This window comes from Gadus morhua, chromosome 20 (assembly GCF_902167405.1).
Source record: "Gadus morhua chromosome 20, gadMor3.0, whole genome shotgun sequence".
Taxonomy (NCBI): domain Eukaryota; kingdom Metazoa; phylum Chordata; class Actinopteri; order Gadiformes; family Gadidae; genus Gadus; species Gadus morhua.
Window position 1 is genome coordinate 21290764 of NC_044067.1, and position 16847 is coordinate 21307610.

At 42.9% G+C, this 16847-nt stretch overlaps 2 protein-coding genes across 7 annotated transcripts in view; one reads left to right on the forward strand and one right to left on the reverse strand.

Moving 5' to 3' along the window:
- The first annotated feature begins 176 nt into the window (after window positions 1–176).
- wdr4 (WD repeat domain 4) lies at window positions 177–13841 on the forward strand. Its single transcript, XM_030343399.1, has 11 exons — window positions 177–312; window positions 473–541; window positions 696–842; window positions 992–1148; window positions 4044–4156; window positions 4398–4458; window positions 5755–5868; window positions 8632–8696; window positions 9805–9991; window positions 12450–12519; window positions 13271–13841. The coding sequence occupies exons 1-11, from the start codon at window positions 230–232 to the stop codon at window positions 13456–13458; spliced, it is 1254 nt and encodes a 417-aa protein (XP_030199259.1). The 5' UTR covers window positions 177–229; the 3' UTR covers window positions 13459–13841.
- Window positions 13734–16847, reverse strand: part of pde9aa (phosphodiesterase 9aa) — a 27273-nt gene continuing 24159 nt past the window's right edge. For 5 of the 6 annotated variants that reach the window (XM_030343396.1, XM_030343393.1, XM_030343395.1 and 2 more), the window contains 4 exons: window positions 15305–15433; window positions 14856–14951; window positions 14550–14607; window positions 13734–14200 (listed from right to left, as the gene is read on the reverse strand). In XM_030343396.1, coding sequence (XP_030199256.1) covers window positions 14560–14607; window positions 14856–14951; window positions 15305–15433 — 273 coding nt within the window. In that variant the 3' untranslated portion in view covers window positions 13734–14200; window positions 14550–14559. Of the gene's footprint in view, window positions 14218–14549; window positions 14608–14855; window positions 14952–15304; window positions 15434–16847 lie in introns of all 6 variants that reach the window. The other variant, XM_030343394.1, reaches the window with a different exon arrangement.

Here is a 16847-nt window from a genome sequence, read left to right on the forward strand (position 1 = left end):
TGCTTTCAACCGAACTGAACAGATCATTAAAAATGACTTTATTTGAGGCCAGTACATTGTGTTCAGATATCTGTCTCTGTCTCTGCGTGTTGTGTACATTCTGTACTCTGGGGGGCGGCGATGACGTATTTTATGAGCGCCACAATATGGGGCGATGACGCGTTTTATGAGCGCCACAATAGAGGAGCCACTCTCCACGTGACTGTGGTCGCGGCATAGCTTCCTGGCAATGGCTACTATCGCCGCTTGTGGGGAGTGGATTGTATCCACATGTGACAGCAAACTAATTTCTATTCACACCAAACAGGACAGGTTAGTGAGACCTGTGATTGCTTTGCTCAGATATCACGCAGAATAAGCTATATTTGTTCTGCCTTTACGTGCGTGTTGAACACTGGTGCTTCAAATAGCTGTATGGCTGCTTACAGTCAGTGGACTTGCTGATACACACTCACATCTGCCTTAATTACAGAGAACCGTTCGTGTTTGACTGCAGTGCCGCCGAAAAGAAACCAAAGGACACGGAGAGTGACAATAAAAGGTAACGTTAGTGGAGATGTTTTTTAACCTTTGTCACGATGTCAAGTTAATTTCTTGATCAGTTCATGCCGGTAGACCGACTAATATATGGGTACACGATTTTATGTTCATGGATGTTTTACTGTTGTTTATCTCAACGACTTTGGCATTATAAGTGATGATGGTGGTGCTGATGAGACCGGACATGACGTGATCCTGGCCGTCGCCGTGTCGCCCACTGGAAGACTGGCGGCGCTGACGGACGACTCCAAACGCCTTGTTCTATTCCGATGTGACTCTCCATGGCAGTGCATCAGCACAAGGTGAAATAGTGCAATGTTCGTATTGCTTTACCACGGACTTGATCACAACTGCCTCTTGGGTATAAACAACATGAACTGTCTTGCCTCATCAGTGTGTTGTCTGAACCCTCACGTCCTCCCTGTGTGTTCTGGTGATTCCCTGGTCTCAGGTGGGTGGTGCGGCGCTGCACCTCCCTGGTGTTCAGCCAGGCCGAGGACCAGCTGCTGGTGGCGGACAAGTCAGGGGACGTCTACTCCTTCTCTGTGGAGGAGCCCCACAGGACCGGGGAGCTGAAGCTGGGTCACCTCTCCATGCTGCTCGCTCTCGTAAGACCTGTCCTCTATGTAACGGACCAGTTATCATAGTTTCCCCTAGGATGGAGTTGCAGCATCGGAGGTGAAATGTTATGTTTTTTGCGCGCAATTTTTTTTGTGTGCTCGCAAAGCGCACCCTGCCGGGAGGTTTCTATGTGTCTGCTGGCAACATACATACAGTACATTTGTGCGCAGTAATGAGCAGGGGAAATAAGGAGAGATTGAACATATTACAAGTATAATCTTTAAAACCATTATTTACATTTATTTAACATAAAATATTTTATATCAACAACCACCCTATACATTAAAATCCCATAACCCAAATACTACAACAATCAAAAAGGTCTGTGCCTCAAACCAATGCATCTTCCCACTCCCTCCCCTCTCCCCAACACAAAGGTTGTAGTAGGAGCATAAATAGGCCATGCCTCTATTGAACAAGTTTTGGGGCTCTAGATTCAATAATGGTGACGCTACTGAAAATGTTGCTCAAAAAAATGTATATTGTCATTTTTGCTAAAAAGAAATTTCTTAAAAATAAGTAGAGATATATTTTTCAAAACATAAGGTTGCAGTAAGACCATAAAGAGCCCATGCATATGGAAAACTTTTTAGGGATCTAGAGTCAATAATGGCAACGCTATTGAAATTGTTCCAAAATAAAAATCTTAAGAAATGAGATATATTTTTCAAAACAAAAGGTTGTAGTACGACGATGAAGAGGCCATGCCTCTATGGAAAATGTTTTGGGGCTCTAGGGTCAATAATGGCGACGCTATTGAAATTTTACCATAGTGGTTGTTTTCAGTTTTGCACTTTGCAGACGGTCCCTAAACTCGCGGCTGAAAGCCGACTGCTCGTAGAAGCCAATGCAATTCACCGTTCGCTAAATACGGCTCGTTTGGATGAAAACAATGTTGTAGCTGGTTCTCTGGGTTACTACTCAATTGTGTCGCAACGATGTTTCACTGATCTATTGAACCGCAAACTCTGAATCTGCGGAAGTTCCTGCGTTAATATGAAGCTCTCCTCTCTTGTTAAAAAAAAGAATTTCAGCAGCGGCGGTCATATTTCAGCAGCGGCGTACCGCTGCTGCTAGGTGCATATAGGGGAAACACTGGTTATATACCATCATTTAGAGCCCTCAGGACACAGGGACGACCTTCTGTGGGCCCTGTTTAAAGTCAGGGGACAATAGTTTGGTGTGTGCAATGAATAGATTGTGGTGGGGGATAAATGTGTAGATGTTATCTGAAATTAGGATTCTGCTGTTTTAGGGGGATGGCTTGTGGCTATTGCTAAAAGCCATTCAGTTTATGCAGGTGATGTGAGCAATAGTTTATGTGGTAATATACCCAGTAGGCGGATATGGAATGAACACAGCATTGATGGCATAACGAAAAAGGCCTGCAGCTCGTGTTCAGTGGCTTATTACTGTTGTGGAAAAATGTACCGTAATGATGCTATAAAATGATGTACAAATTATATAAAGCTTGTTTACTTTGTATGCATTCTCCTTGCACCTAGGCAAGGCAACTTTATTTATGTAGCACTCTTCATACACAAGGCAGACTAAAACCTAGAGAGGTCTCCCTTGCCACTGTAGCCACAAAGTCTGATACTGAGACCATGCCACTCTCCTGACTTCTCTGATGTGTAGATTAATTTGGCAGTCTCTCATCCTTGCAGACATTACCCTCCCCCCTCCCACCAAAGTGTATTGTTAATTAACTTGGTCTCTCCCACCATGATTGACTTCAGCCATGTCAATTCCTTAACTCTCAACGATGATTGCTGAGCTTTGTCTCCTTTTTTGTTAATGCCCAGGGTGTGAAAGTTTCTCTATAAGAATCCTGTACATCCATTATTTCACTGAAGTTGTTTGGTAAAACGCTATTTGTGTCCCCCCCCCCCCCAATCAACTTTGCATTTCTTTTGTTTATTTATTTATTTGTTTGTTGGAATTGTCCTCTGTGAAGCGCTTTGAGTGCTTTATAAATCCAATTTAGTATTAGGTGAGTGCTGCATGCAGTGCTCAACTATTGTTCATCTTAAGTTTTATTCTTTCTTTATTATTCTCTACAAACTTTAGGACCTTTCTCCTTCCTCAAATTTTCACCACGGGCGATTTTCCTGCCCAATTGGATTTAATAACGTTAGACTCCCCTTTTAATAACGTTAGGCTGGAAAAATGAACCTTTCATACCTTTCATAAGGCATATCGTTTGTGCAGCCAGTCCCACTATAACTTCAGCTACTACTTCTACTTCAGCTACTGCTAGTAATACTTCTACTTCAGCATTTTAACTTTCAAAATTTTCAGCAGCGCAGGGCAATACATTTCTGCATTTTTAGCAATGCTTTGTGCTTTTCATTCAGCTGTCACTTTATTTGATTCCAACCATTATTTATGTTTTAAATAGTGTGCATGTTTACATTGTTAAGTCTGTTAAGACTTTGAACTCTGTTCAAATCCCTTCACTTGATTTAAGCCATTTAACGTTTCTTTATGTCTCAATCTATGTGGCTTTATTACAACATATTTTCAACCTCACTTTGTACTTCAGCACTCACCGCATTTTCTGCAGGAAATACATTTTCTAGTAATTATAGTATTATTATTATTATTAACGCTTTCTATTAAATCAAACTTTGCTTTCAAGAAGTGTCGAGGCAAATGTATTATTTACATTTACTATACATCTACAACTCTTGACACCTCCTGGTCAGCGTATAGTGAACTCCAGTTCTACATCTTCAAAGTGTCTAAATTGGTACAATATCATAAAGGAAATAATTATCTTGGACTAGTTGGTCTGGATACATTTATTTATGGAGTACATCAATAAAACAGTGTGGTACTACTTGAGATGGTCTCTGTAATATCTTCTGCTTGCTCTCCAGACACTCTCACCCGACGACCGCTACGTCATCAGCGCTGACCGTGACGAGAAGATCCGGGTCAGCCACCTCAAGTCTCCTCACAACATCCAGGCCTTCTGCCTAGCCCACCGAGAGTGAGTGCACCATCCACCGCCGTCACCCTGTCAGTTCTCTACTAGTAGTATCAATAATCAGGATGTCTCATGTGTCTTCACATCTGGTTGTTCAGCCCTCCCTTTAACTGAATCTATGTTTATTTCTTTGTATCGGATATATTTTAACATGGCTATTTAGGCTTATAGCAGCCAAGTAGCTGTGTTTTATGTGTCAGGTACAATGGAACCCTTTCTAAGATGTGTTCTGTGATCTCTCCAGGTTCGTCAGTTCTCTGTTGATCCCTGCGGCTCACCGGGAGTGGCTCCTCTCTGGATCAGGAGTGAGTCTCATCTCTCAGAACATACCCGAACCCACCGGGTCTCTGACTTGGCTAAACCCAGGGGTCAAGACTGCGACCAAATGGTTGCATTTTGCGTCCAAAATTTGAGTTTGCGGCTGAATTTTGCATCTGGTCGCACATGTGCGACCAGTAAATTTGACCTTTTTTATTTTTCTATTTGTACAAGTTAAACGGGGAAGAGGCGCGTCAACAAATCTGGAATCTGTAGCAGGCCATTGAGTGTGAGAAGGATAGGGAATTGCCACTGTTAAGTGGCTAATTTATGGAGGGGGAGGGTCCTAGGGATTAAATATCGAGCGTACGAAAACGTCTCTGAGAAGGAGAAAGATTTCCCAACCTGCTACATGTGTTTGAACAATACGCAAACTATTGACGCGTTCTTCTGACCTGCGGCTAGTGTTCCAGTGCCAGAGTCATGCACGTGTCTTATTTTGCAAACCCGCATCCGCCCGTACCCGCAATAGTTAAAACCGCATTTGACCCGTGTTCCAATGGTAGCGCAAATTAGATTCCTCACCCGACCCGCTATAGATTGATATCGACGCCCGACCCGCACCCGAAGCAAAATTTGACACATTAGATGTAACGCCGGGGAAATACACTATGTGGTGTTTGGCCTGGTGCTTAAGGTTGCTGTGCAAATCCACTGGTGTCAGTTTTATTTGACTACTCCGCTCCTGAATAACATATCCAGCACCGGAGAGGTCTCGCTCGCAATCGTAAAACCCGGTCCGACTTGCGCTGTTCAGGCGCCCCCGCACCTGTGTCCGACACATTAGTTTTCACCCGTTTCATCCAAATTGTGCGGGTCACCCGTCGGGTGCCAGCGGGTACCCGAACCCGGTCAGGACTTCCTGTGCCATAAAGGGAGGGGCCTGCTAATGCATTCTCAGAGCAGCTGGCAGAGCGGGCAGAGAGGAGGCGCAGCGTCCTGCGGCATGACAAGCGGGCGCACCCCCGTGAAACTGTCGCTTCCGTACTCGTCGAACGCATGCGCTAGCACACGTAGAAATAATTTGTATAATGAATTTGAAACCGCACTTTGTAATTTCTGCATCCATTATCAAAATATTTATTGCTAATGCAGTGAAAAAAATTAGAATCACATTGCCATGTAGATTTATGGTGTGTGCCCCCAAAATTTCTGTTTATGACCCTCAAATCTTCAGTTAGGGGCCACAGTGCTCCTAGTGAAAAGAGTTGGTCTTGAGCCCTGGAATGATTATTTCGGTCTTGCAATTTATTCATCCCTCTCTTTGTCTCGCCCGCTCTCAGGATGGGAATGTGATTCTGTGGCAGTATGAATCAGGGCGGGAGCTCCAGAGATGGGACATGAGGAAGCTGAGGGAACTCCCTGACGGCACCAAAGATGGTGAGGAGGAGGAGAAGGTAACCAACACTACTACCCACACCTTCCCCATCACATGGTCGTCTTAGAGAAATGTCTGCGAACTGAAAATACTACAGCAAAATCACTTGTTTAACTCCTACTGTTCACAGTCACACAAAGCAATTTCTTATGTGCACAACACGCATGAATATATATATTTTTTAACCAAGGCGCCTGACATCATGTATAGATAGGCGTGACTGGTTACATAACATTAGTACTGTAGGAGCCTGCTTAATATAGCCTAGTGTCCGTACTGTAGTGTCCATAGGGGCCTTGGGGTCTCTGAGGTGGGGGTATCTGTCGTATGAGAGATTCCTGAGCAGCCCAGTGTGGAAACACCAGCTGCCAGATGATGCCAGACACCATGTGTTTCCCCCCCCCCCAAGGTTTCGGGGCTTCAGAAGAGTGTGTGTGTGTGTGTGTGTGTGTGTGTGTGTGTGTGTGTGTGTGTGTGTGTGTGTGTGTGTGTGTGTGTGTGTGTGTGTGTGTGTGTGTGTGTGTGTGTGTGTGAGACGATTCACCAATACGGATCTGTATCCGGTTGGATTAACGCAGATGCGCTGTCTTTCCCTTACATAGACCAATGTGTGGCGCAGGACCACAGAATCAACACTGAGCGCCACCAAATGATTCTGTTATTTTTTGGCCATTTTTAAATATAAACATCTATCCGTTCATTCTTCTCCGCATAGCACTCTTATTCCCTGTCATTCTCGTTCACACACGCACACAGAGACAAGCGCGTATACACTACCACTTATTGGATAAACCCGCGTATCATGCATGCACAAGCACTGACCGCGGTTTCGCCCGCTCCTCCTCTCAACGCGCCTACAAAGGCAAAACCGAAGGAGAGGGATATGTAAGGAATAATGTATAGAACGCCGGTCATTATCGGGAAAATAAGCCCCGACAGGGCGAACAGGCACCAACGCGCAGCGGAGGTGTCTTGCTTCGCCTTGAAGGGTCTTATTTCCGATAATGACCGGTGATGTTATATATGTTTTTGTTACCAGCATTCATAGTGTTGATCAGCAGAGAAATAGTCCGCCAAAGACGTTGACGTCGCTTAGCAACCAAAGACACTGGGGTTGATAAGTTACCAGTACTTGCGGGGTGATACCAAAGACGTCATCAGAGGCAAAAAATCCTGCTTTCCTTGAAAGTGGTCAATCATATTCATGATTATACTTAGTAGGGCCCGACCGATTCATCAGCCTGCCGATTTAATCGGCCGATTATAGCCTCTTTGAAAATAATCGACATCTGCCGAAAAGACGCCGATTCCAACTATTATTATTTTTTTTTTAGAAATGTTATTGCACTTAGCATCCAGATTGCGCTCCTACTCGCCTAGCTAACTAACAACTTTAGCTGGAGTAAAAAAGAGGAGATTTAATTTTACCGTACAACATGAAAGCACGCTCGCTCAGGCAGCTGCACGCTCACCTCACCAATGTACACAAGACGCGTTGTTTGAGCATGTTGTGCCTGTTTTTCTTTAGGTCCCAGGCCATGTTAATTTGTTATACTTTAGACTCTAACGGTGAGACCATACTGCTCAGCACGCACGTGTTAGTCACTGCTCACGAGCACAGCACATTGGGAGTTAGTTATTTATTTTACATTTTAAATTACACTAATTTTTGACTGTAAATGTATTCTAAAACACTCAAAGGTTCTGCATTCAATTCACATATTCGTCAAAAGTGTTGAAAGTATATTTAAGGTATCAAAAACATTTTTTTTTTTTTTAATCGGCCAATTAAATCGTAACCGTAATTTTTCTCTGAAAATAATCGGCATCGGCACTCAAAAATCAATATCGGTCGGGCCCTAATACTTAGCAACGGTGAATTATCAAATATAATTCACTGCCAGAAGTTGTGAAGGGGCCCATGCAAGTGAACGGAACGTTCCATGGCATTGAGAAGACCCGTGTAATAATTGCGATTAATGTGAAATGCGCTTAAAGTTTACATATATTAGTGTTAGACCCCGATGCTGTTCTGCCGGCGATTTTAATTAGGACCCCCCCCCCCCCCGCCACACATTTCTACCTGGTCTGTGGGAAACACTGGATGCACCTACATCGATACGTGGGCCCCTGAATCGATTTAATATGACCAAGAATCCGTCTCGATGCACCGATATAAATGTTCCGAAACGGTTGAGTGAAGCTTCAACCTGATATCAAGACAGGAAATGAAACTTAAGGAAGCGGGCGGATCCGCATAACGCAGCGCATACCGCTCCCTATATTAAACACAGAACAAGACCTAGAATAGGCCCGATACAGCACTCTGTGGCTCATCTGGTGTGTGCCCCGCTTTACATCGATGCGCTGCTGTGACCCAGTCACTCGGACCGAGAGTGGATCTGAAAGACACTGACTCCCTACACACAGCACTTGCGTGATATTGCTGTTTCACTTTTTGAAGCGTTGTTCCAAAAAAAAAGAGTTTTAACCAATTTGACTGTTTCAGAAATGAGGTGTCTACGTCACTACAGCCCAATTTAAAATGTTACACGGCGCAGCACCACAAACATCGAAAACCGTGATCTATCTATATATGACCATTTTTGTGAAAGCAAATGCGTGACTTTTATTATTTTGTAGGAGCAGGCTCCTACTCCTACAAGGTAGCCTTGCTTTCAATAGAAATATTTGCAAAAATTATTCTAATTTTTTTCTTGCTTTCCTGTAACCGTGGCGATAACGGACACCTTCTAAATGGCTTCCTGCTGTGTTTGACCAGAGGTCGGCCGTGAGTCGGATCACAAGCTCTCCGGACGGCCTTCACGTGGTGGTACAGTGTGAAAGGTCAGTGGATTTATGCCCCCCCCCCCCCCATTTAACCAATTTGTCAAGTTTGTCCCTGCTCTGTCCTCCTACTGCTGCTTGATTTGTATGCTTTTAAATGTTTTGAGTGACTTTTATTTTTATTTCATGTTTTTCTATAATCTTGTATGTTATTGCAGTTTTAAAATCCATGGTTGTGTTAAAGGGTTATATTGAGTAAACCTGGTACACATCACTCACCATCTGTACACCATTTCCATGACACACAAAGTCTGTATGGCTTTGATTTATTTATAATACATGGCCAACTGACTCTTTATTTAGTAACCTCCTTTCTATCAACATCCCTCGTTATTGGTTTCTGTTGAAACGCTGTCGTAGTGTCAGTCATGTCCCGACATTTAGACCAGCGTTAATTTGAGCCCGGGACATGGGCTATATATTCTCTTGTCACCGGGCGGAGGAAGACACAGGTCAAAAGTATTTTTGGATGCTTTCTATCAGCACTTTGTGTAGGTTAATTGCACTTTAACCACACCATTGATGTAGATGTAAAAGCATTCTCTTGTAGTCCACAAACGTATGCTGCGGTCATAATAACATGCACTGATGCCATTTTGTATTCTATCTGTATCAGAGCACACTCTTATTCAACTGATAAGTTTGCTGTTTTCTTTAAACAATACTGTTGACTTCTCTACTACGAATTGGATTCATGCTGATTATATTTATATGGCTATAGTTTGTTAATCTCATGTTTTAAACTTTTAATTATGAGATTAACAAACTATAGTCATAGAAGCATAATCAGTTTAAAGTCTGGTGATAAAGAGACAGAATGACAGAGCAAGTGATCAGATAAAATGTAATTTATCAAGTACTTGGTACACGGGGCTCCTGCTTTCTGATTCCCTTATGGTGCCCTCTGCTGTCAGGATATAGTTACTGCACCCATTCTCTCTAGTTGGGGCGGTACTCTGTGCTTTGTGATGCACATAATTCAAGTTTCCAATTGATGACTGAATGAAATGGTTTGATTTAAGTTACACAATCACAAAAGAAAGTAGAGTAGATTCAAGACTGTACTCTAGTAACGGGGAATGTGCTGGTTGTCTTGCTGTGTCTCCAGAGCTGCTACGGTCCAGATGCTGAGCCTGGAGAAGGGTACTGAGGACAGACTGACCCCCAGCCACCAGCTCACCCTGCCCCACTGCCCCTTGGATATCAACTTTGACCCCAGAGGCCGACTGTGGGTGCTGCTGGACTCTGCCGACACACCGTTCCAGGTGTACACGCACACACAGGCTGGTTGGCAGGTAGGAGCTTTGAAACCGATTCTTTGGGGGAAAACCAGTTAATTAGTTTCAATACCATAACACCTTATGCTGGACTAAGGTCTTTGATCTAAAAGATTGACGGCGATTTGGTGTCATTGAGAAGACAAAGGACTAGGGATGCACGATATATCTGCGTTAATATCGGTATATAAAATTGGGCCAATATTCTCTAGTTGTTGTTTGTGTGTCGGGAGGGGGAGGGGGATACGGCCATGTGTATAGGGGGATTATTTGTTTATCAACAAGGCGGCTGCGGGCACAAAATGAACGCAAAAAGAAAATTTGTTTGACCAGTTGCCATGTTTATCTCCGTGTGGTTGCGGTGTTAATAAGCGATGTTGTCAGCTTACTGTTACCGGTACATTCAACTGTAATCAGAAAATGCGGTTTTATGCTATAGACCCTATAGTATCTGTGGTATAAAGGCTGAGACGAATTTCAAATTATAAATATGTACACTTCATGTTGAAAGTATAGACCGTCGCGATTCCCATTGAAACGAATGGCGCGGTGATTATTCTTCAAAACGAGAGCTGGTAAATTGTGAAAATTGAACTAAACTGTAATCAGACAGCGCGGTTATATGCTATAGACCCTAGCGCAGGGATGGGCAACTGGCGGCCCGCGGGCTGCATACGGCCTGCATCCTTTACGCAGTCAGGCCCGCAGAAAACTTGGTTAAGAAAGAAGAAAAACAGTATCTGTTCATAGAATTCAAAGGCAAAACCATGTCTAGTTTGCTTAGAAACGATATCATGCATGAAAGATTTCCAGTTAAGTCGCCACTACAACTGCCCTGAAGTGAATATCATGCTTGTTGGGTTCGAGTTCATTGAGTTGTTGCACTTAATGTTGGGCCACTGTTTTTCAGTTTTGTGATTGAATGATGATGTCAGCCCTTTGCACTGATCAAAATACTAACCAATCATGTGGCTTTTTGAGCATGGAAAACATGAAATGAATGTATGTTGGTTCAATCAACATACCATACATGGGTTATGAATCTGGAAGATTTTGTAGGTAGTGGCCATCCCAAAATGCACCAGAATATAGGAAATCATATCCACCAAATTAAAAAATGTGTAGCTTCTCTGTTTACGTCTAGTTGAAGTGCACAGTCACATGGCCCTCTGATGGCGATGATGAAGAATTTTGGCTCTCTTTATCATGAAAGTTGCCCATCCCTGCCCTAGAGAATAGGTTGGTTGGTAAAGGTTGGTTACTTATGTTTTATGGCAGCCCTGTAACCTTGTTATTTGGAAGTTAAATACATTCTGAGAATAAAGGAAGACGTTTCAAAAATTCAGATTGCATGATTTTCAGTCTGTACACAATTTTATCATCTCAGAGACTTAAAAAAATATATATATATATCGATATCGGTTATCAGTAGGGATGGGCGTGAGGAATCGATTACTCAAGTACTCCTCGTTACAAATGAACTCGGTTGGTGGACAGGCAAACTCGAGTTTGCATATACACACACAAACAAAGCATGCCGTGGGCACAAAGCAAATGAAATGTATCAAATTTCTGTGTGGCGCGAATTCAAAAAGTTAAGAGATGGCGGTTAAATCAAAGCGCAGCGAAGAATTGAAATACTTTAAAGAAATGGGAGATCATAAGGTGAAATGTAAAATATGCCAAGCGAAATCGAGCTACCAGAGTACTACAAGTACTATGCGGCAACATGTGCTCCTGAAACACAACGGTGAGTTCGGGAAAGCAGACCCGCAGCAACCAAGTGTGTCGGCTATTTTCACCAACGCAAAACGCAGCTGTAATCCCGGCCGTGTAGAGAAGATCACAACGCTGAGTATTTCCATAGTCTATTTGCTGCCGTTTTATTTGCAGCTTTAAATTATTTGCAATGGTTAAGCTACTTGTTTTGTTTTTGTTTTTTTTAAACCGTTACAGGCCTTGGTTCGATGTGATTTTAAATTGTGAGACGCATATTTATTTTTGTAAGGAAAATGTGTTTTGAACGTTTGCAAAAATACATAATGAATACTCTGATAACTGACTGTTTTGATGGAGAATAAGCATTACATGTTTGGTTGGTAATATTGCTGTCCATCATTAGGCCTATTCGTGCTGCAGATGCCTTGGATTCTAAAAATAGATTTGATTAAACGAGTATTCGATTGATCCTCGAGGAATTCCTTCGATCACTCGAGTTTGGAATTTACTACTCGTGCCCATCCCTAGTTATCGGCCATAACGGCAAAAAATTAATATCGGTATCGGCCAAAATGTTCATATCGGTGCATCCCTACCAAGGACTGATGGCATCAGAGCTTGCATTCCTGCTGTCACCGTCACTTTGGTTATGCAATGGGTCATCACAAGACACAACTCCTTTATTTGTACTTGTTCGGCTCAAAGGGTGATTGGGCCGATATATGCTCGCTCACAGAGTTCATGTTCCATGTTCTAGCGTGATGCAGACAACGCCGAAGTGAGCCGGGTGACTGAAGCCCTCAAACCCTACTGGAAGGACCTCCAACGTGAGACACAAACAAACACTCCCCTCTCTACATTCAGATAACCCTCTACATTCAGATAACCCTCTACATTCAGATACCCCTCTACATTCAGATAGCCCTCTACATTCAGATAGCCCTCTACATTCAGATAGCCCTCTACATTCAGATAGCCCTCTACATTCAGATACATCTCTACATTCAGATAACCCCTCTACATTCAGATACCCCTCTACATTCAGATAACCCCTCTACATTCAGATAAACCCCCTACATTCAGGTAACCCCTCTACATTCAGATACCCCTCTACATTCAGATAACCCCTCTACATTCAGATAACCCCTCTACATTCAGATAACCCCTCTACATTCAGATAGCCCTCTACATTCAGATAGCCCTCTACATTCAGATAGCTCTCTACATTCAGATAGCCCTCTACATTCAGACAGCCCTCTACATTCAGATAGCCCCTCTACATTCAGATAGCCCTCTACATTCAGATAGCCCTCTACATTCAGATAGCTCTCTACATTCAGATAGCCCTCTACATTCAGACAGCCCTCTACATTCAGATAGCCCCTCTACATTCAGATAACCCCTCTACATTCAGATACCCCTCTACATTCGGGTAACCCCTCTACATTCAGGTAACCCAACATGCCGTTCAGCTGCTCCAAACGTCTGTAACGTGTGTTCTATGTGACAGACGTTTGGAGCAGCGCTCTAAAGCAGTATCTGTAGCTCTAAGAGTTGGTCCCCCTCCCTCCCCCGCAGCGCTGGCTGTGGCAGAGAGCCGCTTCGAGCACCTGTATAAGGTGAACTTCGACAACATGGAGTCCTACATGGAGAAGAAACGCCTGCGTCTGGAGCAGCAGAAGAGCCACTGGGGCAAGAAGAGGATGACCGGGGACGGCAACAAGACCCCCGGCAAGAAGAGGAGCAAGGAGAACAAAGTGAAGTGAGCGTCTGGAGGACACGCAGCGAGCTGTAGGAGCATTGGAGATCTGGGAATGACCATGGACTTTTTGGCATGGCCAAAAGAAAGCTACTGTGTAGTGTTTGTGTTGGGACAGAATTAAGAGATGGTATTGAGGATTTTTTTTTTTTTTTTTTATAAACATTTATGGACCAGAATACTCTTCTCCTCATTTTTTTACCGTCTACTTTGTGCAGCCACATGTATGCCATTTACCCAATGATGTTCTGCACGCAGCAAAGCAAGCTCATAGGACAGTTGTAATAATTCAACCTTTATTTGTTTGTAGGAAAGAACAAAGGTGACTAGAAATCTGTACAATCTGTAAAAAACAACACATTTAAAATAAAAACAAGGCTGATAGAGAAATATCTAAATAATGTTCACTGCAGTAGTCGGTGCTGTACAAATGTAGACACTCCCTGAAAATAATGCTTTAGATTTGTCCGTCGGTCCCTGAGCAAGCGTGCACGCCTCCACCCAGTGGTTGGTTTTAAATATTAGGCCTGGAAACCACTACGTCAAATCCAATCCTTCAGGTTGATCTGTGATGGACTGCTCGTACCTGGCGCAACGCGCTCTACTAGAACATCGCTCCGCACACATCCTATTGGTCCTGTCTCCGGGCCTGGGGCGGGGTGGTGGGGAAGGTTTCGGCTCGGGGGGCCCGGAACCAAACTGAGAACTCTGCTCTGGCACTCTGCTCTCCTGCTCTACTTTCACTGGTGCTGAAAACAAACATACACTGTAAGAGAGATATTTCAATGATTACATTTGATATTCTAATGTGATCTGCAGTTTCTTTAAAGGCCACTGGGTAGCAGCAAAATAAAATAAATGCAAGTGTGCACTTAAATATGAATTTATGAATGAGTTGTAAATATGACGGCAAATACTAATTTGGAATAATTTGTGGCTGATGTTCCTGACCCCTAAACGGATCGGATGTAAAGACCATATTACATTGAAGCTACAGTTTACTGAATGATGTCCGTCGTCTATGGCGATAGAGGACCTTTTATCTCAGTGTGAAAGTACATTAAAATTAGTTATGGATATAAATTGGTGTGGACCTACTTCAAACCTCCTACTTCTTCTTCCCTATTGTCAAGTTTTCACTTTTCTTCTTCTTCACCTGCAAAAAAATAAACAAGAACATGGAAACAAAGATAGACCATGAGCTGTGGGGTGTTTCTAATGATCCGTATCAGAGCTGGGTTATAAATTACTTGCTTTACAGTGATTAACTGGGAGGTGAATTTATAATCTAAAATGGTTGAATATACCGTGATAAAGAAACGTGGACATATAATAATGGATTGAATTGATATTGACTTTAAGACCTGAGAGGGGTGGCTGTTGCACTATTCAACACACACACACCTCGTTCATGGCATCGTCGATCTGCTTGAGTTCCTCATAGCGGTCTCTGGACTCTCTCAGGGGCTGGACCATTACGTCCTCAATCTGAGGAAACAGCTGTAACAGGCCCAGAGCGGTCTTTATCACTGACCGTTTGGACTGTGGTGCATTCATGTTTTCAATTGAAGTCATATTCGCTGTTAAGCAGATGATATATATATATATCATTTTTTTTTTAATTATTTTTGGTAATTCATCCAAATGTACCCCGATGTGAAGGATAGCTATTCTTCCGACAATATCTGCCAAGCACCATTGATTAGAATCTGTTCAGTGAGGACCTTTTACGACACCAGGGTCACAGCAAAGGAATGAATACAATAAAGGGAGATAATCGTCAACATCAACCTAAATAACCCATATAATTCATATTACATGACTATTTCTAAGCGTTCTCTCATCATACGGACCTTCATGACGGTCTCAAACATGGGGATCAGGACGAACTTGATGAAGCCGATCTGAGCAGTGGGCTTGGTGACCTTCTCTCTGTCCATGAACGGAGCCACAGGCAGACCCTCTGTCTTCTCCCGGTCGCTCTGCAGAGAGAGAGAGAGAAACAACCCATAATACTATTTATTATGTTGTTTATATAATATAAGGTTAATTTATTATTGATGGAGTTACACAAGAACGCAGGTCACGACACATATAACCATTTTAAGTGATTTACTAGGACCGGAACAATACTACTAGTCATACTTAACAGGTGCCGTAGAGCACCCTCTAAGGCATGGTAACAACAATGCAGCTATCCATTGCATACATAACGCTATTGATGATACCCATTGAATCTCAAAAATCAATACACAGCCCTTCCCCGATCAATCTGACAATCAATCACGGCCTGGTATCCGGTTTGAATAGTCTATAATCCGGGGGGGGGGGGGGGGGGTTGAAGCACTTTGGGCCAAGCTCTTCGATTGGTTGATATGTGGCCACATGTGTTAGATAAGTTGGATGTTGCTGTTAACAGAAAGGCATTCTCTCTGCACTCGGCTGACTTTACAGCACCTAAGATGAGTTGCGGTCTGAACACACACAGTTTTTATGAGTGTTTGTTGTTGTTCTAGTCCAGATTAACAGGTTATCTTCTTGATGGCCATGTGGCTGATAAACCTGTTTATTGATTAAGCTTTATGTTTCTTGTGTAATGATGAGTCATGTCATGATGGCTATTGATTCTATAAACTGATATTATTGAGATATTGCACTAAGATGCCTAAGACCTTGGTTCTACTACACTTTGTACTTTCTCCATGTCACACAAAAAACAAGTATCTCCATGTTTCAGTGCACTCACATTAATCTCTCACATTAATGTCTAAGTGTAATTACTCTGAGGTTCTCGAAGTACGACCACATGCATGAAGTACCCCTGCCTGCACAAAGCCCCTGCCTACTCACATCTCCAATAGATATTACCACTGCATAAAGTACTCATATCTCCAATATAGATTACCACAGCATAAAGTATTACCATCATATGTGGTACTCCTAACTTGATGCTGAACTACTGAATCAAGTACTTCTATCCGCATGACATACTACCACTCCATGAAGTAACCTTACCTGCATAAAGCAGTATTTACTGTACCTGCATGAATAAATACCACTACAAGAGGTACTCCTACCTTTATGAAGTAATACCACTACATTAAGTATTAATACCTGCATGAAGTTCTACCACTACAAGAATTGCTCCTACCTGCATGAAGTACTACCACTACATGAAGTACTCCTACCTGCATGAAGTACTACCACTGCAAGAAGTACTCCTACCTACATGAACAACTACCACTACATGAAGTACTCCTACCTTCATTAAGTACTACCACTACATGAAGTACTCTTACCTGCATGAAGTGCTACCACTACATGAAGTACTCCTACCTGCATGAAATACTACCACTACATAAAGTATTCCTAACTGCATGAAGTACTACCATTACA

Coding starts and splice junctions, on each gene's coding strand:
- wdr4 (XM_030343399.1), top strand. CDS start 230: ATGGCTACTATCGCCGCTTGTGGGGAGTGGATTGTATCCACATGTGAC. Junction 4,157..4,397: donor TTCTGCCTAGCCCACCGAGA/GTGAGTGCACCA, acceptor TGATCTCTCCAG/GTTCGTCAGTTCTCTGTTGA. Junction 12,520..13,270: donor CTACTGGAAGGACCTCCAAC/GTGAGACACAAA, acceptor CCTCCCCCGCAG/CGCTGGCTGTGGCAGAGAGC.